This window comes from Aethina tumida, chromosome 1, assembly GCF_024364675.1.
Source record: "Aethina tumida isolate Nest 87 chromosome 1, icAetTumi1.1, whole genome shotgun sequence".
NCBI lineage: Eukaryota > Metazoa > Arthropoda > Insecta > Coleoptera > Nitidulidae > Aethina > Aethina tumida.
In genome coordinates, this window is record NC_065435.1 from 77,111,567 (window position 1) to 77,138,470 (window position 26,904).

The following is a 26,904-nucleotide window of genomic DNA, read 5'->3' on the forward strand; positions in this document are numbered from 1 at the left end:
GTTCCTAATAGTAGTGATTAGCTTTCCTAGAATGATTTAAAATTATTGGGTAATTATTGTTGATTATGTCTCGATATCGTTTCCAAGAATTAATAATAAACTGTTTCAGAGTATCAACCGAACCTAGGAAGCTTTGCTGGGTCTGGCATTCATTACAACCATGTGGGCAATATAATACCGCCTGGTCCTCCCTGGCCTAGCAGTCCTGAGGGGTACCAAAACTTCAGTTCAAATCCTCAACAAAGACCGCAACAACCGCCAAATTTATCTGATAGATTCCCAGAAGTTACTACAAATTCACCGGTTGAAACTGCTTCAAATCCCAACCGTCCAACTTTTGTTGGACCTGGAGGAATCAATCACAACTTTGTGGGACAAATTATTCCACCTGGAAAACCTTGGCCGAGCAGTCCAGAGGGTTATCAAAACTTCAGTTCTTTAAACCCTCAGCAAAGACCGCAACAACCACCAAATCTATCTGACAGATTCCCAGAAGTTACCACAAATTCACCTGTTGAAACTGCTTCAAATCCCAACCGTCCAACTTTTGTTGGACCTGGGGGAATCAATCACAACTTCGTGGGACAAATTATTCCACCTGGAAAACCATGGCCTAGTAGTCCAGAGGATTATCAAAACTTTAGTTCCTTAAATCCCCAGCAAATACCGCAACAATCGCCAAATCTGTCTGATAGATTCCCAGAAGTTACAACAAATTCACCGGTTGGAACTGCTTCAAATCCCAACCGTCCAACTTTTATTGGACCTGGGGGAATCAATCATAACTTCGTGGGACAAATTATTCCACCTGGAAAACCATGGCCGAATAGCCCAGAAGGTTATCAAAATTTCAGCTCGATAAACCAATCCCAAAGACCTAATTTAAAAGACATACAAAATGACGACCAGTTTATTGCCACTGCAGTTCTAACAACAACAGTCAAACCTACAAGAATCCCAGCGGAACAGTCGACGGACTTGTTCATTCCTTTGGTACACGAAAGCGAGGACAGTTCAACGACACAACTTCCAACAACTACTATTCCTTCAATTGACACAGAAAATTTATTCACATCAGCTCCTGTCAAATATAAGGACAACGTGATACCCTTAAAGCCTCCCAATGTTAATTTCCAAAGTCCTGACACTGTGCGGCCTCAGAGCACCAATGAAAACTACAGACCTACAAACGGACCAGACCCTCCGATCAAAAGCGAGATCCCTCAAACCACGTACCGCGGAGATTTAAACAATTTGGACTTTTTCAAGCCGCAGTTCGCCTTACATCCGACTTCTTTCAAAAAGCCACCTGGTATAAACATGGTCAATGTTACGCAAAAGCCTACAATTGTAACTACAGAAAAAAATGCTGCTGTTACTGAAAAATTAATAAAGGAAACTCCTGTTGTTACAACTCAAAAACCAGTTCCAACGTGTGTGAAGGAAGTGGCTACAGAAACCGTTACTCAAAATGCCAACAAAGTTCAAAAGCTTGAAAATCAAAAAAATACATTTAATTTAACAAGTTTGCTGCCTCTTGATCCTGAAACTTTAATAGAGTTGGATTTAAGAGTACAGAATATTGAATCTAATACTTCGACGAAGAAACCTCAGGTTCCTGCATTGACTCTGTTACCACCTTTTGTAAAACCTGTAAATCATGGTGGAAGAAGAATGCAAACCAATCGTAGGATATACGGGAATACCAACTACCAGTTAAGAAGAGAACCGGAAGTTTACGTGCAGTTCATAAGCTACCCGCAAAGGAAGATGCGACATGAATATAGGCAACAGTTTTTCTTTTAAAATTTTAAGTTATTTAATTTTATAATAAAAAGTACGTGTTTCAATTACTTATTATAAAATTAATTGAATTAATACCATTTATGTGTCATATATAACAAAATATATATCACTATCATCAACAAAAATAATTAAATCTTAATCAATTGTGTCATTGGATTAATTTTAAAAAAATAATATTAAATACGTTCTCAGAATTAAATGATAAAAATTTTTTATAATGAAGCGAACAATATATAATGAGACTAAATATAATACACTCATAACTTTAATACATATCATTTTTTTATTAAAAACGATATATTAATATTTTTCTTTTGCAAGAGTTAAAACATTAGTAAACTGGGTTGCATAGGGCACAGCAAGAATAATATGTTGTCGGTTAACATCATTAATAATTAATTTATAAAGCAAAAATACGAACTGCTTTAATTCTCGTGTCGTAATTTTGTGACGAATGGATTTTTCACTAATCATCCTCGTGACATTTCAAACAGTTTCTTAACATCCAAACATGTGCTTTCACCAATCAAAATTATCGTTTAGAAAAATTTTGTATTACATATATTCCCAGTAGAATCATTCATCAGCAAAGGTCAATTATAAATGGAGCGAGTAGGTAAATATTAGCACGAATAATTGTGTATGATCCTCTTTCAAAATTCCAAACACCCACGCGTCGTACAAGGAAAATCCAACAGGTACAAACAGCAACAGGATGCAAAAGTAAATTTTCAGTGACTGTCAATCCGATTAGTGATACGAAAAACCACGCATATTAATATCAGGAAATTAACATTTGATCAGATAAAACAATGATTGCAATGCCACTAAATGTTCAATGTGCTCTAATTATTCGTAACTTTTATTCGTCCAGGATAGAAAGTCAATATAGGAGATATAAATACCGGAGGGCTTCCGCATTGCTACTATCATGTCAACTATATGTTATCATTTTTTTTTTCATTGTTTTAATTAAGAGTTTTTTATATTCATAATCTGTTTAATGTAAACTTTAATTATAAGTTTTATTTATTGTGTGGTGTTGCACAACAATTAGATAAATTTCGATTTTTGTGATAAAAGCAATAAATTAAAAATAAAAATAATAATTCTTATTAAACATCATAAAACACTGATGTGGCCACTGTCGTTAAACTTTTATTATACTATATAATTATCTGATTGACTGACTGACTAAGTGAATAAGTGTTTTATCTACTTTTTTATCTAACAATAACCTATATGTTTTAAATAAAATAACGTTTTCACAAAATATGTCAATGTTTCAAATAAATCAATTTATTTTAATTTTTAATATTTTAAACAAAAACACTTTTATGTGGTTTTATGATAAATATGGCGTTAAAGTTTAAAACAATTTGTCGACATACAATAATATCTTTTAAACACAAGAATTGGTTTAAAATATGATCATCTAATTTAAAATAAGAAGATTATTATATTGTCGTAATTCTGATTAAACCATTATCAATCATTAATCACTCAATTTTCCAGAATAAAATGTTTACTTAAAATAAAACAAGTGTTTTTGGTATTTGGAAACAAATAAATTCTTGGAATTAAATATTATCGTACGTAATAACAATCATAAATCATAAGACGATATAAGAGCAGGGCTTGAAAAAATATTTTTAATATTTTTTCTATAAAACACATTTTTAACTACATTTTAAGTATCATTCGTGTTATAGACAAATACATAATATAAGTTATAAAGAAAACGATTGTTTACAATAAACAATAATTTACAGTTTAAAATATGCTGTGTTCAACAACCATGTTAATTATAATATATAAACATATTATAATATACAAACAGATACAAATTTAAAAGAGAACAAACCTTTTTATATTGTGAAAGTACAACATTTTATTTTAGGTAATACGAATACGAATCTGGTAACAAACAAATTGTTACAAAAATCTAGGATGTATGTGAATACTAACTACCAATTAAGAAGAGAAGCGGAAGTTTATGTGAAGTTCATAAGCTACCCGCAAATGGAGATGCGACATGAATATAAGTTAACAGTTTTTCTATTAAAATCTTAAGTTATATAATTTTATAATAAAAATACGTGTTTCAATATAAAATTAATTTAATTAATACGTTTTAATATGTGCCATACTTGCACAGTAAGTATTTAAAGTATTTATCAGGCTGATAAAAGTTTCAAGTGTACTGTAAAATCAAAAATCATATTTTAGTCACTACCAGCAACAAAAATGGTTAGATCTTAATCAATTGTGTTATTGGCTTAATTTTAAAAAATAATATTAAATACGTCCTCGGAATTAAATGATAAATTTTTTTTTATAATGAACAATATATAATGAGAGTAAATATAATAATAAACTCCTAACTTTCGTTATAAAAATCTCATGCCCTCAACTTTGCTGTTGGTGCTTTTTAATTAAACCAATAATAGACTGAATTGGGTGCGTTTCCTTCCCCCTCATTAGAACAGTCTTTGAAGGAGGCAAAATAAAAAACGGACCCAATTACCATAATATAAGAAGCAAAGTTAAGGTAGTAGTGGGTAGGTGTAAAATAAGTGGGATACCGTTCTGTCCGTCTGTTTTGTCACAGTCAAGAAACACTTTCCATTGCGGACGGTAGTGCCAAACCGTTTGACCAGTGTTCCTCGTGTTTGAACGTTTGCGGGACAATTCGGCGATTTTTCACTGTGTGTCGTTCGAAAATCGAAATTCGAATATTTTATTAGGTACGTCCACTGCGTCACCGTTCTTTATAAATATAAACACGTACTAGACATTTTAATTTGTTATATGTATTAATGTTTTTGTAAATGTTGTTGTTCAATACAATACTGCATTAAAATTAATAATATCAATTATCGTGGTTAATTATAGTATTAATATTTTATTGTTATCTGCTAGAAATATATTTTTATAAAATGCACTTTTTTAATTAATATCATTTTAAGTGGCATTTTTATAAAAACTTGATAACGCAAATATTTTTATTTAATTTCGATAAATGTAAGTGGTATGTCAAACAAGTGATTTTAATCTAATTTGTGTCCTTAATTATTGATTGATTGATCTGATAGATTAGACATATTTCCCCAGAAAATTGGAACGTGATTTTAAGTCGTTAGAAATATTGTGTAAATTAATAAATATGTATTTAAAAGTGTTTTAAACAAGATTACATCAGGACAAGATAGAATGTATCACGTGTGTGTGTATTATTATTTTTTTCAACAAGTTGTAGATGTGTAACAGAGAGAAAGTCCATGTGTATAATAGTTTCGTCGGTTTATGAAATAACTCCTTGAATATAAATTCGTTATCCAAATTAAAATATTCAGGTGCCGTATGATTACATTAAATGTTCATCTAATGCACAATTTGTGTAATTATGGGCCGGTTTTCGCAACGCCTGTTGATATTTAATGCGGATAAAATCTCCCCAGTATTTAATTTTTTTTTACATTGTGGGAAACTGGGTTAATTGATACGGAAAAAAGCGTCCATAAAATCATCGTATTGGTTCATTAACATTCAAAAAAATTTATCGGAATGTTTATTATAATCGTTTGTTATGCGGTGTTTGAAATATTGTCGCGAATCAAAGTATCAAGAGTAAATTTTTTGGAAATGTCAACATTTCACGGTCGCAGGAAACTTAATTTTTTGTTTTTATTGTAGCGACGCACGCTGCTCTAATTGTTGGAACCGCTGGCGAAGCTCACTGTTGAAAATGTTTCTTCTCTTAATGAAAAATTAGTTCGTTGCCCTTTATATTTTTACATTTATGATTTAATGTTTGAGTGATTTTTAATTGTTCGAGAAAAAAATGCGTCATTAATAAACATTTCTGTTTTGATTGACAGTGTCGTCGATTGTCTGAGTAATCGATAAGATAAACTTGTTTGGTTTTTTCTTTCTCTCTCTCTGGCCTAAGCAAATTTAGAAACTGGTTGAACAAAAGAAAGTTCACCGTCCGATTAAATTAACAAGTATTAAAAAATGCATCAGTTTTCTAATAATTCTAACACCATCGAAAAATTACAGGCGCGTGAGAAAGTATGAATTTTTACAGACACGAGTGAAATATTCGTAAAATTCGAAAAAAAAATGTTATCTTCTCACCTTGAAACTGAAACACATTTGTATTTTAATTAACCGTGCTGTTTTATGTGTGGCAAAAGGTGCGGCACTAAAACTAGATGAAAGATCAAACAATAATTTCAAATAACCATTTCACCAAACCGCAAACAATTGTTTTACAATAAAACGAAATAAACCCAATTGACATTCACATTACAACAAAAATCAACCTTGATATTTCACATCGGAAATTACAAATCCAAAAATTCTTTACAGCATGGACGAGGACAATTGATGATGTGTACCAGTGAAAAAACGAAATGTCCCTGCTGAATTACAGTGCGCCTTATATGGCAACCCCTCTGCCACCGACCACCAGCTACTTCCATCCGCAGCCGCTGCCGCCGCTGCAACCGCCCCACCAAGGCCCGTATTCGTATCCGCCGCCGCAGAAACCGTTCCTGAACGAGGACTACGCCAGCCGCAATCACAAGGGTTACCAGCCGGGTCCGGTTAACCCCTACCAGAATCCACCCGACGGGAACGTACTTCCGGGTTATACAAAGATAGAGGACGACGGTACGAAGACCAGTCTTCACACGGTCATCGATTACGATTACGATGATGACGATGAAGACGGCCAACAACCGCCAGTTACCCCGATTCAAGGACCTATTTACGTGAAAAATGGTAGTGTTCCGGTAGTGCCCCTCTATTCGCATCCCGTTCTAAGGAATGGATCTTTTGTGCAAATTCCGGTAAGTTTTATTATTCTTGGTCTCGATAAAATTAGGACTCGACAAAGGAGGAATATGCCGAGGCAGATACATATATAAACATTGCCAAACAATACTAATAATTGTTTCTTATCGTGATGCGTTTTGATAAAGTACTAAATTATGTGTCATAAATTATGTCGTAAATCTATATTTAAAGTAAAATAATTATCAATTAGTCAATCAGTCAAGTATCAATTCTATAAAAAGTAGATTTCTAACGCAATTAAGATCAATTAAGAAATCAAATCAAATAGAATATTTTTCTAATACTCCTAGTTACTTTTATAAAAACTTAATCGAATAAACTTACCAGTAAATTACAACTTCTATTTTTAAATTAGGCTGATCCCTCAAACATACCTACTTATAATTCTTAGTTTTTTTGGTTAATATATAGGGTTATTTTTGAACTTGAAACTATCAAATATCTATAATGAACACTCTACGAAAAATACCCATAATCAAAGTTTAATCATTGTACTTTTGAAAACACTAGTATTAATTAATGGAAATAAAAAAATACCTCGCTTTCATCATAAATATCTTCGCCAAAAAATTATTCATTTTGCAAGTTACGAATAACGGGGTAATTTTTACTTCACCTTATCACCCTTCAATTAAAAATTTGTTCAAAATGACGTCGATCAACCACAATCCATATATATTCATCCGCATTTCAAATGATAAGTTGCAACTTTCCTCGAGCCCTACATATTTTAAGAGCAGTTTGAGTCTGCAATACAAAATCAAGATTCCTATTTAAATTTCAAAAAAACCCTTGACCATAACTGAACTTAATTTTAGCAATAGAGTATTTTCCTAAGATATGTTTAAATTTTGATAAGGGTATTTTTTTTACTTGCTTTTGCTCCAAATATAGTTTAAGTTAAAAAAATTTACCTTATATTAGGTCAAATGGGTAACTTGTACACGAATCGATTAATGAATGCTTTTTCCTACCGCTGAACAAGACAAAATATTCACAAGACAATTTTGGGCAAAATACATCTCCCACAGAGCGAACTGACCAATTAAAAAGTGTTGTTTGGCTTTGTGAGCTAATATTATTATACCGAAAAACTATCAAAATTTATATGAACCTAAAATACCAAAGTTTTAATTACTCATTTTGCTTTGTGAGTGATTTTACACGCAACGTGTCGTAGATACTCCGTTTTCTTTAATGTAAAAGAAAGAAATTCTAGTTGGTTTTTGTGCAAATTGCCTGATCCATAACACGTTTTGGGCAAAATTAAGTCATACCTCTTTTCGGCTATTGTAAATAATAACATAAATAAAGTAGAATAAAATATTATTTTTTGATTATTATTATTTCCCATTTTTATTTTGTGTTAACCAAATATAAGCCTACTTTCTCTGGTAAAAAAATGTTTGATACAATGTTATATTAAGGAAATTTAAATTAGTTAAACATAAAAAAATTTAGCATAAATAATTTATTATTATAATTTAGTAAGTTGTATGACCCGCCCACGCCCTAATAACAGCTTTGCATCTTCTGCCCATACTCAAAATCAAATTATCAATTTCATCCTGATAGTATTTCCTATGAAGGTTTTAGAACACTTCTTTGTGACATATCCTACACATATTCTATCGGATTGAAGTCTGAAAATTGCACAGGAAACACTAGTACATCAATTGATTCTTTTTCAAAAAAATGTAATGTCCTGATAAACAAAAATTGTGATCAGATTGCTGCAACATAAGTAACCACTACTGGTTATAGTATAAAATATTAAACAAAATTAGTAGTTCTTCCACTACTAATTCCACCCCAGACCAGTTTGGGTACGAACTATATGTCCAGAATTCAAAACGATATTGATCGATAAATAAACTGTTGATCATTGTTTGGGCGCAACTTTCATGTTTTTAAGCACAAGCGATTCTTGCAGCTCGATTGCCCCGGTTCAATGTCTAACAGTTTGAGCGTTTAGGCAACGGCAGCTCAAAAAACCAACTCTTATGGTGTGGTTATCATATTTCTGTCTTAATACTTATAACACTGACTGATGTCTAACAATTTTGGTACTTGATTTCTTAGATTTTAGAATTTACTCTGCGGTCAAATGCCTGATAATTTTATAAATTATAATAAATAAATAAATTAGTATTTAAAATGAAAAATTAATGAATAGATAATTTTAACAGTATCTTTAAAATATGCTTAGGCCATGTTAATAGGTGTAAATTGGATTCTTTGACAATTTCGTATAAATGAGGTAATATTTATATTATTCATTCATGTTGAAAATTTTAATTAATCAGAAAAATAAAGTTTAGGATATGTATTGTTTTTCATGATATCATCTAAAGGACAATTTGTAGGTTTTTCAACAAACGAAAACAAGGCCAATGAAATTTCTTAAACGCACCGATAAAACCACGACCCATTCTCGAAAAACGACCCGCTTAATGTATAAAACATGATTTTCCTAGAAGCAAAGACAAATGCGCCATTAAGATGTCAGATTGCAAGTTTTTATTACACGACCGGCAATAATAATTCCATTATAACTACATTTTAAGACAACACAAGGTAAACGCACGCACGCCGTTTATTTTCGTTGCGGCCAATTTTTTTTCAATCGACCCAGATAAATTTTCGTAATCGATCGGTAGTCAATCATCAATGGAATCGAAAGTGATGCCATAAAAGGCACGAACTCCAGACAATGATGTGTGAACGAAATCGAAACTTACCGTTTCAATGGACGATTTTTTCGTCATTTCACACGCTCATTTTTAAGTGTTTTAACCTGAAAATAGTTAATATAACATATAATGTTATAGATTTTGACAAATTGCTAAAGTAATTTTTTCCATAGAATTTGAAAATGGGTGTTTCATAACCGAAATTTTTTAACCAGATATATACTGGCAAGATAAACCAATATTTTAAATTATTTTATGACTTTATACCGGTGTTAATTAAATTTAAAAAGAAAATGATTTCTTTGTCTTCATTTAACTTTGGAATAATAAGTATCACAGGAAAAGAACAATAAAAGAAAAAATCATTTGATTACTTGATTATATAGAGTAAAAAACCGTAGAATGGATTTAGTACCACAAATATAGATATTCAGTATGTCCGACACCATTTTTCCGTAGTAATTAAATCTTGATGAAAATGATCACTTCATTCATCTCTTAAGTTAAGAGGAAAGTAATCTAGATAAGACTTCAGAAAATACCTATTTAAGGACATATTTTCACGTATATATATATATATATATATATATATATATATATATATACGGTCGGCGTCAGATCTGCAGTTACAGGCTATATTCGTTTGCGGCGAGTGTGTGAGATTGGAGGGGATAGTAGTAAAAACTGTGCGAGTGTTCAATTGTGACACAGTAAATAAATGTTTTCTGATGTGTTATTGCAACAGATTCGCATCATTAATTTTTGACAAATTAAGAATATTGCTTATTCACGTTTAAGTATTTTGAATCGAATATTAATGTATACAACTTTTTTATAGTTATAGTTCTTATTGTTTAATTCGTATAATAATTGTTGTCCTAATTCTAATATATTTATTCTAAAAGGTACTTTACTCAAATATCATATAATATGTTGGTAATTAAGAATTATACTCTATCATACGAGTACATAAGTTTTTACCATATCGTATTCGTATTAAAAGTTAAATGTATAATTAAAGTAAACAAATAAATTCAAAAATAAGAATATATTTAATAAAACTAATTAAAAAATAGTATTAAATGTCTATTTGAACAAAATATATTGTATAATACTTCAATAAATAACAACTAAAATGAAACATAATATTTAAATACAAAATTATAAAATATAATTGGTATTGTTTAATATTAAAAAGAAATCTTACATTTTAGCGAGGTTGGATGTTGGATATACTAAATAAAATGTTCCATTAAGACAAGCTATTTTGAATAAAAAAATTGCAATCTCACAAGTCATAGAAGTATTGAAAATATTTTGAAATAACTATGTTGATTTTTCATTATTGGTTTAGTTCTACCTTTTTATATTTTTTATTTTATATCGTTTATTTTTGTTGATCAAGATGCATGAAATATATTGTAAATAAATTAATTTAATAAATAATTCAAATCTACTATTGTTTAAAAGTTTAAATACCACCCAAAAATTCATGTTATAAATATTATGATCCATATTAAAATTTTAACTAAAATTGAATTCGATCATTGATTGAGTCAAAATAGTAGTTATTAGTGATAATTAGAATTTTAAATTTAATAACAGTTTTAAATTTCGTGTAAAAATATAATTCGCATTCGCGTTTCATCAGAAATGTTTCGAGATATCTTTACCTTTCGACAGTGCAAGGTAGATTAATTGTTTTTAATCAGTTATCATAAACACGCGGAGTGAGCGGGGAGTATGTGGTGGGGGCTGACAATGCACGGCAAGCGATTTTGAATTCGAAGTGTAACTGCAGATCTGACGCTGACTGTATATATATATATATATATATATATATATATATATATATATATATAGGATAGAGGAGAATGTGTCATTTACAATTAATTGCTGCATAAATTCATAATCATTGTACATTACCAACCAATTAATTATTGCTTAACATATGCGTGGCTTACTCTAGAAAATATAAACTTCTCGAATAACGGCTTTTCATAATTGTGATGATAGTTCAAGACGTATGCTCGTTGGTATTAAGATCTTGGGAATATACTGGTTCTTAATTGATTGACTCCACACTATTTACAACTTTCTTCGTCAATTGCAGTCTATATAATCTGTGAGTGCAGTTCTATGAGATCAAGTATTGTCGTCGGGAAAAAATTTTTAGTTTCCAATGGTTACGTGAATTCTTCTCAATTTTTATATATTTATCATATCATATCTTTTATTGAGAAACCCATACACAACAACCTACGTGACAACCAAAATCGTGTGTCATTTTCATTTAATTTTTGCACAAATCATCATTTGCATTAAAGACAATTTCGGGAAAATGGTGATAAAATACTGATCTGAACTACTAATATTTAATGGTTACACGAAAATTTTTATTGAGTTTATTATAGGAAGTGGAAGCAACTACTTCTTCAAAAAGAGCTCTTTTTTACTGTATAAAATGATATAACCTCTGTTAAGTGACATAGAAAACATTTTTTTTTCAGGTATTTCATTAAATTCAATAAATCGAGGATAAGTAGATATATTACAGATATTTCCATCTCAAATGAGTGATAATCAAAGAAATAAAAAATAGTTTCCAATAGTTGTATGAAAATTCACAGTTGTTTGATGATTGATGTCGATCCTGTTATACAGCCCTCATAAATGGATTTCTTTCAAAATTTACTCCTATCCAAACCATAAAACGTCCTCTCCAACATGCTCTTTGATTTATTAATATCCTTGGTTTTTTATACTTGACACTTATTTAAAAATAAACAAAATATGGACTCTGTTTATGAATAGTATTGATCCCCATTTAAATCTTCAATTAACGTGTTTTTGCACAGACAGACGCGAGTACTAGTGATAGTACTCACGCAGTGATTATTAAAGTCTTCTTGTGTGCAATATTTTCTGCTTTTCTAAATCCAAACACTGGAAATACTAAAAAAACTAACAACTTAAATCTGAAGAGCACCATTTAGAAGCATTTTAGAACTCTACTAGCTACATCTTGAATCTGTTCACAACGAAGCATATTTTTACACACATGTCACTTGCAACTCCCGTTTCCAATAGCTGCATGAAAATTCACAGTTACTTAATGATTGATGTCAATCCTGTTGTACAGCCCTCACAAATGGATTTCTTTCAAAACTGACTCCTGTTCAAACCAACATGCTTTTTGATTTATTAATATCCTTTGTCCTTTTATACTTGACACTTATTTAAAAATAAACAATATATGGACTCTGTTTGTGAATAGTATTGAACCCTATTTAACTTTTCAATTAATGTGTTTTGGTGTTATGTAGTATATTCTCACATTTCAAGCTTTGCACAGACAGACGAGAGTACTAGTGAAGAACCTGTTGAGACAGTACTCACGCAGTGTTTGTTAAAGGCTTCTTGTACACAACATTTTCTGCTTTTCTAAATCTAATCGCTGAAAATACTGAAAAACTTATATCTGAGGAGAACCATTTTGAAGCATTTTAGAGCTCTTCTAGCTACATCTTAAATCTGTCCACAACGAAGCATATTTTTACACACATGTCACTTGCAACTTCCATTTCTAATAGTTGCATGAAAATTCTCAGTTGCTTGATGATTAATGTCAACCTTGTTGTACAGTCCTCCCAAATGGATTTCTTTCAGAACTGACTCCAAAGCAACATGCTTTTTGATTTAATAATATCTTTAGTCCTTTTATACTTGGCACTTATTTAAAAATAAACAAAATATGGTCTCTGTTTATCAATAGTATTGAACCCCATTCAACAACTCTTCAATTAACGTCTTTTGGTTTTATGTAATATATGCTCACATTTTAAGCTTTGCACAGACAGACGAAAGTACTAGTGGAGAACTTGTTGGGACAATACTCACGCAGTGATTATTAAAGGCTTCTTGTGCGCAACATTTTCTGCTTTTCTAAATCTAAACGCTAGAAATACTAAAAAACCTAACAACTTAAATCTGAAGAGAACCATTTAGAATGCTTATTCTTAGAACTCTACTAGCTACATCTTGAATTTGTCCACAACGGAGCATATTTTTACAAACATGTCACTTGCAACTCCCGTTTCCAATAGTTGCATGAAAATTCACAGTTGCTTGATGACTGATGTTCAACCCTGTTGTACAGCCCTCACAAATGGATTCCTTTCAGAACTGACTCCTGTCGAAACCATAATACGCTCTCTCCAACATGCTCTTTGATTTATTAATATCCTTGGTCTCTTTATATTTGACACTTATTTAAAAATAAACAAAATATGTACCCTGTTTATGAATAGTATTGAACCTCAGTTAACTCTTCAATTAACGTGTTTTGGTGTTATGTAGTAAAAGCTCACATTTCAAGCTTTGTACAGACAGACGAGAGTACTAGTGGAGAACCCGTTGGGACAGTACTCACGCAGTGATTATTAAAGGCTTCTTGTGCACAACATTTTCTGCTAACTAAATCCAAACGCTGGAAATACTAAAAAACCTAACAACTTAAGTCTGAAGAGAACCATTTAGAAGCATTCTAAGAGCTCAACTAGCTACATCTTGAATCTGTCCACAACGAAGTATATTTTTAGAAACAAATCACTTGCAACTGCCGTTCTTAGAGTTAGAACAGAGAATCTAATAGAGAATTAGACAATCATATCGTTAACTTGTAAGTGTGCGTTCGTTTTCTGTAATTTAGTTAATAGTTTAGCTTAAATGTAAAATAGATTTTTTATTATTTATGTTTTCTTTCGGTAGTTCCCAATGAATTACTTGGATGATAGTTTTGCAACGATACTTGTTTCCCCGTTATAAATATGGCAGTGTATTGTTCCGTCTCAGCGTTCAACTATTTACGATCGAAGCGAAAGACCTTGCTCTTTATAAACTCGTCCCTTTGCGAAAACGCACCGCGTTCGCGGATGCTCAATAGCATTTTCGTAGAAATTCACGCGCGATGACTAATTGCAAATGCGAAGGGACTCGTACACGCTTCGTTCACGTTCACTTCGCCATTGTTACGAACCGTAAAGGCTACTGGTTTACTTTCGAAAAAAAGACAGTCGCCTGTGTTAATGTCACGATTCGAATCCCTTCATGTGTTACATTTGTGTTATTTAGAACGACCCCGGCTTACTTATATATTTTCGACCCATTGTGCGACAATTCAAGGACAAATCATTTGCTGCTTTACTATTTTAACGTTTTGTGATAATTAATTGTCTTTGAAATACTATCAATAATTCACGTTCAACAGAAATGATGAATGCCTAAGTTCAGACTAGAAATTCTTGAGATTTCATTTTGTTGTTATAAAATAGATTTTAAAATGCATGAACCGTCCAAAAAAAAAATCATGTGTAAATTTATGCGACAGATTTTCGAATGCCGACCTTTACATAACTGTAAACACAGAACCGCCGCAAAAGTTAGAAAGTGAAAGAAATGATATCACACGTTTACTTTAAAAATTATGAACGTTTGAGAAAATTGGAACAATGTCAAGAGCAAAAAGGCCATCATTACAATTATTATTATATTAGTAATAGAAATTTTCACCTTCGAACTGCACTTTATTGATTGATTTAGTCATCGTTGCAATAGATGAAATGGTGCAAATTGAAAGTGATTTTCTCACATTAGGACAAATCGTTTGTTACAGTTACCATATATTTTCTACTGATATAAATTTCCTAAATATAAACAGTAACGTAAAGTTTGAAGTATAGACAATCAAAAATAACTAATTTACGATTATGCTAGTTATTAAGTTATTATTAGTGTAACACATGTTCTGATTACAATCTCAAGTGATTTTCGCACATTAGGACAAATCGTTAGTTACTGATGTAAATTTTCTAAATATATACAGTAACGTAAAGTTTGAAGTACAGACAATCAAAAATAACTATTTTAAGATTATGCTAGTTATCATGTTACTATTAGTGTAACACATGTACTGATTACAATCTCAATTACAAGTGAGTTACTAAGTGTCCTAATCTAATTGAATGAAACATAAAAGTGGCCATTAATAGTGGCGATGTTACAATATTATAAACTGATACTGTTTATATAATACACATTCACGTTTTCACAAAACTATAATTCCTTTCACCAACACACACACTAACCTTCAGTCATTTAAATATTGTTTTCCTTTGTCTGCGATATTGTCATTTGAATATAATACTACGATCGTAAAAACTACTACGGGAACACTTCTTATTGGATTTCGCGAATTGATAAAAACGATTGCATAATTTTTCTACAATATACCACATATATTTACGCGGGTTGCGCAAAAGTGACAAGCAAAACTTTCACAGACGTGAGCGCGAAAAATGGACGCACGGTGGTGCGAAAAACCCCACGAATTTGTTTTTCATTACCGGTCGTCGACCCTATGAAGAAATTCACTTGATGACTGAAACGTTGCTATGCTGAATTTTTATTGCCAATTACCGACATTGTATGCGACGGCGTGTTGTCATCAAGTGCAATCAACTTTCGTTTTATTATTTATAAGTTTTAATAATGACGACTGTAAAAATTAATTAAATATTGGCCATTTGCAACAATCATTATTCATATTTAGCATGGTACACGTTGTGACGTAGATTTTTCATAATGTAAATTAATGTGTTAATTCAGATGAAACAAAAAACTAATACTAATGTTTCAAAATGTCAATTTAAAGAAAAAATTTAATTACATAGAAATTTAATTTTAAATTATTTTATAGAATTCATTTTATGTTCTGACGTATGTTCCATAAATGTAAACAAACAAGTTGATACATTTAATTCATACATTTTTTGACAAAAAGTGAAAAAGTATGTATGTGTATATGTAAAAATGTGTGTTAATATTAAAGAACATCTAAAATACAATTTAAGACATAAAAATTTTATGAATGAATTTAACAAGCAATTATAACATAAAATTTTACAGAATTACAACTTACTATAAACGTAATTAAATTAAAATTAATTTACTTAATCCATATATTTCTTTTTAAATTTATATAAACAATGAGAAATAATATAAAACTACAATTTTTCAATTTCATGTAATTAAAAAAAAAGAAAAAATATAAAAACTAATATTGAATTGAATAATTTTAGAAAAATGAATTTTAGATGAATGAAATTTTCTATAATATGTATAAATAAATGAATTAAAAAATACTTAATAAATAATATATAATAAAAATTTAAATATTAATATAATTATATATTTTTGCTTTATATTTTGAACAGATAAATTAAGAAACAAATTGAATAAAATAAAATTAAAGACAGGAATAATAAAAAATAATTTATTTAGAGAATTATGATAATAATTAATAAATTAATATTTATTTTTATTATATATATTAATTTGATAAGATAAGTTTCCTGTAAAAAAGTATGTATAAAAACTTCCAAGAAACAATAACAGTAACTTTTATTACTTACAAATTCTCGATTTTAAATTTGATAATTTCTTGATAATTTCGTATGAAAAAAATATAAAAAACTATATCTTTGGAAAATTTAATTATTATTCAATTAATTTTAAGTTTTGTATGTTATGTTCTACCATTGGTATTCAATATAAACAAACAAATTAATTTATACTCATATATATATATATATATATGATATAATATATAATGAAGAGCAAAATTATAAAAACTAAAATTGGCACTAGATGGTTTTAATAAAATTAACAAAAGAAAAATTAAAATTGACACTTATAGAGACTGCCGATAGAAGTGAAAACTTCAAACATAATGTTTAAATTAAATTTATCAACATCAATCTGGTTTTCACATCAATTGACATTTTTCACGGTGTAATCTAAAAGAGCATTAGTCCTGTAATATTTGTTCAACTTATCTTTTGTTTTCTTCGCCGTTTTGCTACACAAAAAATTAAAATTGACAGTTATAAAGACTGCCGATAGAAGTAAAAACTTTTAGTATTAAAATTTGAAATTTCATAATGTTTGAATTAAAATTATCAATATCAATCTGGTTTTCACATCTATTGACACTTCGAGCAACAATTATATGCATGTTTATATGATTTTTTTTATTCAAATATACAACGAGCTGTACAAAATATAAATACAATTTTAATTAATATATAATCATATTATTTATGGATAGTATTTGTATTTACTTAAATTTCAATGTACTTGATTTTTAACATTATTTTAATTATTTGCATAATTGTCAGCATTAATTTCAACAATACTTAGACTTTTTGTGCTACAGTTATTTCATTTTGTTCTAAATAGATACAATAGGCTTATAGTAACTAAAGTAAGAAATGAAAATGTTAGATTCATCTAAGTATCGCGTAAAAACGGCATCGATGTCGGTTTATATTTTGTAATACTGAGTTTTCGATCATTGCACATGGCCATTCAAATAATAATCAAACAAACACACTATATAAACAATGTACTGTACAGTATATACACATTGAACTTTTCATTAAAACCATTCAATTTCACTTATAAGGTATACAAGTTCTATACGTCAGCTGAATAGCTACAGATATACTGCTATAAGCATGTCGGTGACGCGAACACACGCGATTTTATTCATCCAAAAAGTGCCCAGCACACTGCGCGTGCGTCACTATCAATACGATTCCCTGGTTGCTAAACAAACTTTGAACATGTCGGTGACGCGAACCCATAAGATATTCCCCTACCAAAAAGTGCCCAACGCGACTAAAGAAGTTTTCACATCAAAAACCTCAAAAATAAAGAAAAAGTAAATATATAAATAATAATTTTAAAAAGAAATTAAATATTATAAAAATGTATAAAAATCAATTATTTTAGAGAATTACAACAGAATCAAGATTATTATTAAAAGATTTTCGAAATTGGTGATTAATGTTATGACGTAAATTCCAAGTCAATTAGTGTGTAGTCAGAATGACTATTTCGATTTCTTCTTCATTATGTTTTTATCTTGTTAGTAATATTCGACATTCAATTATATTTTTATTCAGATTAAGTCATTTTTAAATTCATCACAGTTTATTGTTTACTTTAGTTTATTAGAACAAAATAATGATATAAATTTAAATTGTTACATTTCCAGATTGTCCTGTTCCCAATTAAAACTAGATTAAATAGAACGAGGTCGATCGTTTTCAAACGTACGAGAAAATTTAATCGTGCGTAACGCATTTTTTATTTTCGCGCTAAACAGGAAAACCAACAATGAATTTGAACTACGTTTATCGGTTCTGTGCACTCGTTAAGTTATTGCCCATTAAATCGTGGGTGTGATTAAAACGTTAATTGCGGTCAATTTTACGTTCGATCCGGTTAACATCCAATATGATTTTAAACGACTGTGTTCTGCGTCCGAACACTAATAAAATATGATTAAGTCATCTCCGTAAACATTTGGTCCAATACATTTGTTACATCATCGATGATACCATTGGTTTCGTTATTACCGATTTGTCGGTGCCGAAATTACCGTAAAACTAGGTCCGGAATACGGGCAGAAAGTACGCGGATTAGACGTATGCAAAGAAGATCCGTCCGACAACCTTGGATCGCGAACATCCCATTAATTTAATAAAATTTTTTCGACTCGCCCAATCAGTGTGAGTCGTTGCAACCGACAAAACGGTCTGTGGTGTTTTATGTTGGTTTTCAGTGAAATGACCAAAAATGTGCGCGCGACTTCTTAACACTTTTCCTTCGTTGGTATGTAAGAACACGGTCGCATTTTTTTTTACAATTTTTATTTAGGCTCCTTTTTACACACATTTGAATAACATTTATTTTTAGGCGGTGACTTAAACTTAACACTATTGTCAATCTTATTATTGGTGTTAAAGTTGCATGCCGGAAACGGGAAACCAACGCGGTACGATAATGAATTGCGTTTGTGCATAATTAAAATTACCAGAAAACTTGCATCTCGTGTTAATAACAATCACGAAGTATGAAATATGTGTCTGAAAGTTTATAACGTGTTTATCGTGATGGTATGTTGAAAGTTGAATTTTTTTTTGAGAAGGTGACGTCCACTAATTACATGTGTTTTTTTTTTTTTTTTAATTTGGATCTCCCTCCAACCCGGTGTGGTTTGGTAAGATGTAGTGATACGTTAGTTATTTTATTATAACTGATACAAAGAAGTTTTAAATAAAAATAAAACTATGAGTATTTCCGAATTTTTACTAAACCATTGAATTAATTACCTTTAATACCAAAATAAATATCAATCTGAAAATTTGGTTGCAACTATAGTGTAATATTATTTATTTTTTTTTTATTTTTAATGTCAAATCGAACCCTATAAAAATACTGAATCTTTTATTTAGATATAGGTCAACCAATTAAGATGTTTGAAGTGCCAAATTTATTTTAACTAAATTCTATGTTGATTGCATGCCAAATAAGATTCCAAATTAATATCTTTTAGTCTCTATCTATATGGTTGTAATTAGAGAAAAAATTTTTCTCAAAAATATTGTAGTACAAAACATCCACATATTTTACACGATATTTTCATATGGAGGCCTAGGCACATCAATGGATTTTTAAATATAATAAATAATAATTCAGAAGTACTTCGAAAGTTTTATTTAAAACTTCTTTGTATCTCCACTGTGTCATGAGATCTACTTAAATACTATTTTATACGTTCCTTCATATATAATACATTCGATGAATCAAAATGTTGACGTGAAATTTTCATTGACCTCCCCTCCCATTTAACTAAGATTTGGTGAGATTTTGCCTGACCCCACCCTACCATTTTGAGCTCACGTAATTAATGGACGTCCTCTAAGGTTTCTGAGTTGTACAACCGTAGTTTATTTATTTTAAGCAGGAGAAATCTTACATTTTTATGAATGTAGCAATGAATAATAAACCACAAATAGAATAGTCTATGAAGACGCATCTATTAATAAGGCAAATATTAATTACCGCCTCAAGTACGTGCCGACTACATTATTCATAAGCAAACACCGAACGCTACATGTTCAACCGTGCAATGTTCTAAATTAATCCAGCTATAAAACACAAAACATCTTCATCGATTAATCTCGTAATAACTATGTGCAATTAAAACATAATAGTCGATGACTGTTTTTATTTCCAGCGGTTTTGTACCATTGTTTCCCAGGCGTTAATAGTTGTGCACTTCCTACGGTTAACCATTAATTTAAACAATAATTGCTAACCATCACCGTTAATATTGTGTTGTGCATTTTTACGCCGGCAGTTTTCAATTATTTAAGGACGTGGAAATTCCTGCGTCCTGGCGACAAACCGAGGGCGGAGCTCATTCCATTCCGATCGCAATCCGAGCAATAAACCACTCGGTACGTGTGGGAGCGCGACACTTTTATTTTGCATCCGATTTTTGCATTCCGCCACCGAACAGAGCCGTAATCCGACTGGAAATTAATTGCGAGGAAGTCAATTTGCGATTTAATTGATAAAATCACTGTCCAATTTTGACAACAACTTTGTATTTCGTCATTGTGATAGTTCTAAACAGTCTGACTAACAGTTTGCAACACTTACGTGATATATTTCTTTAACCTCGGTGATTCAGTGAATAAATATCGTCAAGGACACAATAAATCGATCGTCGGAATCGTCCTTAGTTCAATGTATAATAATAATTCATAAACCAAACAAGGATATTAATAGAACTAGACCAGTTAAGGAACCGGAAACCAAAAAAAAAAAAATAATAATTAATGTCGAAGGCTGATATTCGATTCAACTTCAGAAATTTTCTAATCTTATACAACAATCCGTGGGTATTATTAAATAATTAATTAGGAAGCTAATAATGTCTAATAATTTCGATTTTGGCCAGTCCGAATTAAGCCAAAAAGGAATGGGACACAATAACAATAAATAACATGTAACTGACACGAGTTCGAGTCTCACACGTGGGCGTGATTTTTACTCCGGAGTTTATTAATGATATTATTATGTGAAATTAGTTTTTTCTTAATCCGATTGTACTTCTAAATCTATCAAAATTGATGGAATACGTTGGTCAATCTATTAATCTGTATCGATAATAAATGCCTAAAGGCTCGAATGAATGAATAACGCCCACTGTATCAAAATTTTATTAATATTTACATTGAATATATATTTTTTAATTGTCTCACACTTTATTGTTCTGCGTTTGCGTCAATGCTAATATTCTTTTTTGCAACAAATTAAATAATACAATGAGACGGATCTAGTTTCGAAACCCAGTAGTGATTTAAAACATGTGTTGTTTAAATACGTTCATTAAATTCGTGAATTGGGTCCTGATTTATTGTTATTGAACTAACCGTTAAATAACTGGCATAAAAAAAAAACAGTGCAATATGTATATTAATTATAATTATGGGATATGTAGAACAATAAAAAATATTAATGTTCATTAACGTGGTCTAAAAATAAAATTAGCATCCTGGTTCATGTTGAACCTAAATAAGATCGTTTTTACAACAATACTTTGTTTACATATCGAAAATTAAATAGAATTTCTTTATTGCGGCATTAAATTGATACTTTTAAACATACCAGTCATGTAACACGAGTTTAATGGATTTTCTCTTAGCATTTTTATCCACACTCTGACATTTATAACAATAACGTAACAGTAACATAATGGTGATTAATTATAATTTAAATCATTCCTTTACAAGTGTTTTATAAATGTGAACGGCGAAAATATTTTTTTACAAAATGTATCGAAGAACCAAGAACATTTAACATCTCTGTTAAATATTCTTGAATGTTGTTTATTTTTTTTGTATTTGAATATTGTTTATTTATGTTAATAATGTTAATATTGTTTCTTTGTAAAATCGTAACATTGTTTCATGGAACAAATGTATATGTGACTCATGTATTTCGTATTTTCGACATAAATATTAATTACGAACAAAATGTTAATTATTACGTTATATTGATCACATAAATATTATTATTTAAAACAAAAATGACTTGAAATCATTATTTTATAGGAGTGTTATCTAAAATGTGTTTTGTATCCTTGTGAGAACATTCGAATCACTTCAGACATTTCCTATAAGATTTATGCATTATAAAAATTACATGGAAAAACATAATCCGACATAATGCCGCAGTAAAATGCAACTATCCATTTGCTAATTGTCAGTTTTACGGCAAATAGAAGAGGTCGTTCCTACATGCGCCATAATTTACATTGCTAGGAACAAATAAATTCCCCCTTGTTCATTATAAAATGTGTACTATTGGCAAAGAAGAAAGTTGCTAAAAAACTAATTTACACATATGCAAATACATAGAAAAAGGAAATTATTAAAAAACATCAACTAATTAATCTTCTTAAGAAATTTCGCTGTCGTCTGCCTGTATTTAAATAAATAACCTACACGAGATTGTATAATTATTGACGTTTTTATTGATTCCTCCTTTCCGACGCTAACATTATTGACGAGGGCACAAAATTATTAATTACAAGAAATATTCGGTACACCAAGGTGAAACTGCGGTAATTGTTGTTACAGTTGCATTGTAAGTTGTTGGAAGGTGTGAGCCGTTCCGTTCCCAGGACATTTAAACATTAACTCAATTAATTTTATTGATTAGTATTTTTTTGTGCATCGATGAATATTAATGAACCGTTTGCATTTGACAGTCGCACGTGACACGGTCGATGAAAACTGCAAAGATATTCGTGGTACCGGAAGGCATGTAAAAAACCCGGTACTCTCGGGTACTACAACTCGGGTACTACACCGTCGTCAGGGGCGTGTCAATGCCAACGAACGTTGACTTTCATTTATATTTTTCGAACCTTCGTTTCGTTTTGTTTTGCCATTGTTTCGATCGGTGTTTGTCCACTTCTTTATTATGTCTAGCATTGTTTTTTAAGCTGAATATAATAGTTTATTTGTTTTGGATCGTCAGTTTCAGAACTTAAAGCTATAATGGAAATATTTTAACATATTTCATCTACAGTTTTCTGTTGGAAATGGATAGATATAAACAGTATTTTTGTATTTTCGACTTACCACAATGGATAGAGACATAAACCTGAATGTTTTGGAACTGAAAGTTTCAATGAAAATTTGTTGTTGTACTACATTGGAATACAATTTCTACTTCTTTAATTAAAGTTTTATGTTGATTAGATTTCGATTTATGGATTTGATATTAAAACATCTATGGAAAATTGTTAAATGTTTAAATAACACATTGAAATAGAATCTCTATTTCCTTATTTAAGGTATTATATTGTAAATATACACAATCGTCACTTTTTTACTTTCACTCTTAACAGAGATATACATCGAAATGATTCAACATCATTTATTTGTTTTGGAATGATGAATTTGAAACTAAAAGTTTTGACAAAAATTGCTAGTTTATTTTGGATTGACGGTTTTGGAACATAAAAATTCATTGGAATAATCTCTCTACTTCTTTATTTTACTTTTTATCTGATACAATTATCATTCACACTTCTTAAAGATATTAAATGGTTCAAAATGACTAGTTTCTTTTGGAGTGATGGTTTTGGAATTTGAAATTCCAACAAGTTTATCGAATATTTAAGTTTTCATATAATAAATGGAGATATAAATTAAATGGTTTAAATTTTTAAAAAAATATTGTCCTTCCTCTGGTTCGTATAATTATATTCGAATAAGGAAAAAAACCTTGTTACGTTTATGATAAATGCCACTATTTATTATTAATAACATTAGTCATTGTATCTGTTCCCAGACATTTATCTAAAGGTAAAAACAATAAAAAACACTTCACGATTTAATTAGTTCAGTTTACACAATTGACCAAGTTAGACTATCACATAAAAAGAGTACAATAATACAAGATTTAATCTGTTACATTGTACAAGTTTTTTTGCAAAAATCTAATTTATTGTTTACAATTTAAACGCTTGCTAAGAATTTTTTTTTATTTAAAACGCCGAATACTGGACATATTGAATATACAATTTACATATGGTATTGAGTTTTTGTCTTTACCAATCGTTGAAATCTTTTATTTGTTTGCAGTTAAAAGGTGAAATTATTATATTTGGACAGTTAATGAATTTAAAATAAATGGGCGGTATTTCAGTAGAGACAAACTGGTTTATCTTAGTACCAATTACGAATGAACTGCAAACCAATTAGAGTGGTAAAAATAGTGACGAAAAGAAGTGTGATCAATTAATGTGTGGATAATGCACCAATTCAGTATGAAGCGACAATTTCCCACAATATATCAATACCAGTCACATTAATTGCAAATCGCCTTTTAAAGCGTTTGTGGGTCATTATGTTGCATGAACGTGAATAAATTAACTGATTATTCCATAATTGCCATCATTGACACTGTTAAACGTATCAATACTATTTCCTTTTATTAACATAATCATTATATTATGTATCACCCAATTACTTATACATTCCATGTAATTTTATTGTAATAAAATTTTTAGTCATCGGGTTTTTTTCGCGTTTTATAAATCAGGGGATACAGGAACTACACATTAACCACAAACCGATCGATTTTTAATCCGTCGAAGGTCGATGGAAATTAAATGTCCCATTGTGATTTTCACATTAACATCCTATTGTTACGAAACAATGTTTACAGATACTGTGGACCGCCCTTTCAGTGGCTTTGGGCTACCAGCAAACGGGCAACCTGATTTCCGGCGTGCCCTGCATCAAAAAGAAGGGACAACTAATGTGTCCTACACCCGGAAACTCGTATCCACTGTGAGTCGATAATAAAACAAACAAGAAAATGGCAAAATACCAATCGAAAAATCGTTTCAGAGATAGGATAGAGCTGTTCATAGACGAGAACAAGGCGCTGATGAAGCGGATGTACGGAGAGTTCGATATGGGACCACCCGATGATTACCCTCCGGGCCAGACGGCGGGGCGTAAATACAAAAGATCAACGAAACCGGGCGTGCCGGACTTGCATTTCGATCCGGACGCGCCCTCGCACACCGTCAGTTCGGACTCGTTCTTCGGTAAGGTGCGGAACCCGCGCCAAAACTTCCGCAGCAACCAAAGCTCCGAGAGCGGAAGGTGAATTGATCGGACAATTGTGATGTATTAACGTAATAATTGATTTGATTTTTGGTTGTAGGGTGGACGCGTGCGAAAGCAAAGTGGAGATCGTGACGCCGTACTGGGCGTCGAATTCGGCCGGTAAGATCAGGGCGATCGTGAACACGCAGCATTTCGAGCAGGCCATCCACCAGGAAGTTTGCGCGTGAGTATCGAATGAATGAATCACGATGAATTAACATAAACTCGTCCGACCCACGATTAGAATATGCTAAACAGCCAATTATAAAGAGGAAAATCCAATGTGGAAATTTTTGCAGAAAAGCCAGGACGAAACGGTGTTCGGGCGACTGCGGCTGCGAGCAGAAGTACAAATGGCACCGATTACTCTCCTACGACCCCGACAACGATTGCAAGGGCATATTTATGGACTGGTTCCTGTTTCCTTCATGCTGTGTCTGTCGGTGTAATCCCAATTAAATTTATACCCCGTGTTTTTATCACATTCGTATTGTAAATTGTGACTGTTGTGATAATTTACCCAATTAAATTTGGCCACATCATGTAACAATTTAGTTTATTACACAAATACATAGGATTAGTTATACATAAGTTCCTATCCTATTTAAAATGTTTTTGGCCCATCGAAAATTGTACCGCAAAAACTTATTATGTGCCAAATAGTGCCTCCAGTGATTGTATTAATCCGTAACAGTAATATTCAGTGAAATCTTACGGGTACTGTTAACCCATTAAAAATACTCACTCACTTGTATAGAGTTAAAACTGGAGTTTTATGATTTGTATTTATTATTATAGAGCTTATTTTAATTTTGAACAGAGGTGCATCCGCCATTTACTCATTAACTTATATCATCCGAAAATTCCGGATACAACCTCTGTTTTAGTTAAGTTAATTTTAGATTGACTGATACTTATGTTTTTTTTTGTATTTTTTATGTGTGTAGGTATACTATAATATACAACTTAAGATCTGAATGTTACCATGTTTTATTATATTCATTGGTATTAAAACTACGATAGTTACCATTTATTAGTTTATTAGATTATTTTTTATTTGTATAAATGGCTGCCATTTTCATATTAAACATAAAATAAATTATTTATTGTGGTGTGATTTTAATTTTTAAATCCTAAATACTTACGTCAATTCGCTCCTCTTAGTTATAGTTTTAGTTCAATCATACAAACGAACGTATATAGAGATATATTAAATTATATGTACTATCTTTTAAACATAATAAAATTATTTCTTTTTTCAATAAATTTCCCATTCGAATGTTATAAACGAGTACCGTACGTGCGCTTTACATTTAAGTAATAATTAATTGCATTTATTCAAATAAAATTTTCCGAAATTACACTTTTAAGACGATTGAATTAATTAAATTATAACAAATGATAATTCTATCCAGTGAGAACTGTCAGCGTGA

General features: G+C 30.7%; 3 protein-coding genes across 3 annotated transcripts in view; 2 read left to right on the forward strand and 1 right to left on the reverse strand.

Annotated features, from left to right (window-relative positions):
* LOC109597459 (eukaryotic translation initiation factor 4 gamma) overlaps positions 1 to 1,865 on the forward strand; it is a 2,248-nt gene extending 383 nt beyond the window's left edge. Inside the window, exon 2 of the mRNA XM_020013144.2 lies at positions 110 to 1,865. Coding sequence (XP_019868703.2) covers positions 110 to 1,806 — 1,697 coding nt within the window. The 3' untranslated portion in view covers positions 1,807 to 1,865. The remainder of the gene's footprint in view (positions 1 to 109) is intronic.
* Positions 1 to 15,533, reverse strand: part of LOC109597484 (uncharacterized) — a 26,914-nt gene extending 11,381 nt beyond the window's left edge. Inside the window, exon 1 of the mRNA XM_020013175.2 lies at positions 15,509 to 15,533. Coding sequence (XP_019868734.2) covers positions 15,509 to 15,518 — 10 coding nt within the window. The 5' untranslated portion in view covers positions 15,519 to 15,533. The remainder of the gene's footprint in view (positions 1 to 15,508) is intronic.
* On the forward strand, positions 4,422 to 26,588 carry LOC109600526 (protein spaetzle 3). The gene is made up of 6 exons (XM_049964517.1): positions 4,422 to 4,553; positions 6,181 to 6,662; positions 25,023 to 25,147; positions 25,208 to 25,468; positions 25,530 to 25,655; positions 25,771 to 26,588. The coding sequence occupies exons 2-6, from the start codon at positions 6,225 to 6,227 to the stop codon at positions 25,928 to 25,930; spliced, it is 1,110 nt and encodes a 369-aa protein (XP_049820474.1). The 5' UTR covers positions 4,422 to 4,553; positions 6,181 to 6,224; the 3' UTR covers positions 25,931 to 26,588.
* The last annotated feature ends 316 nt before the right edge of the window (positions 26,589 to 26,904 follow it).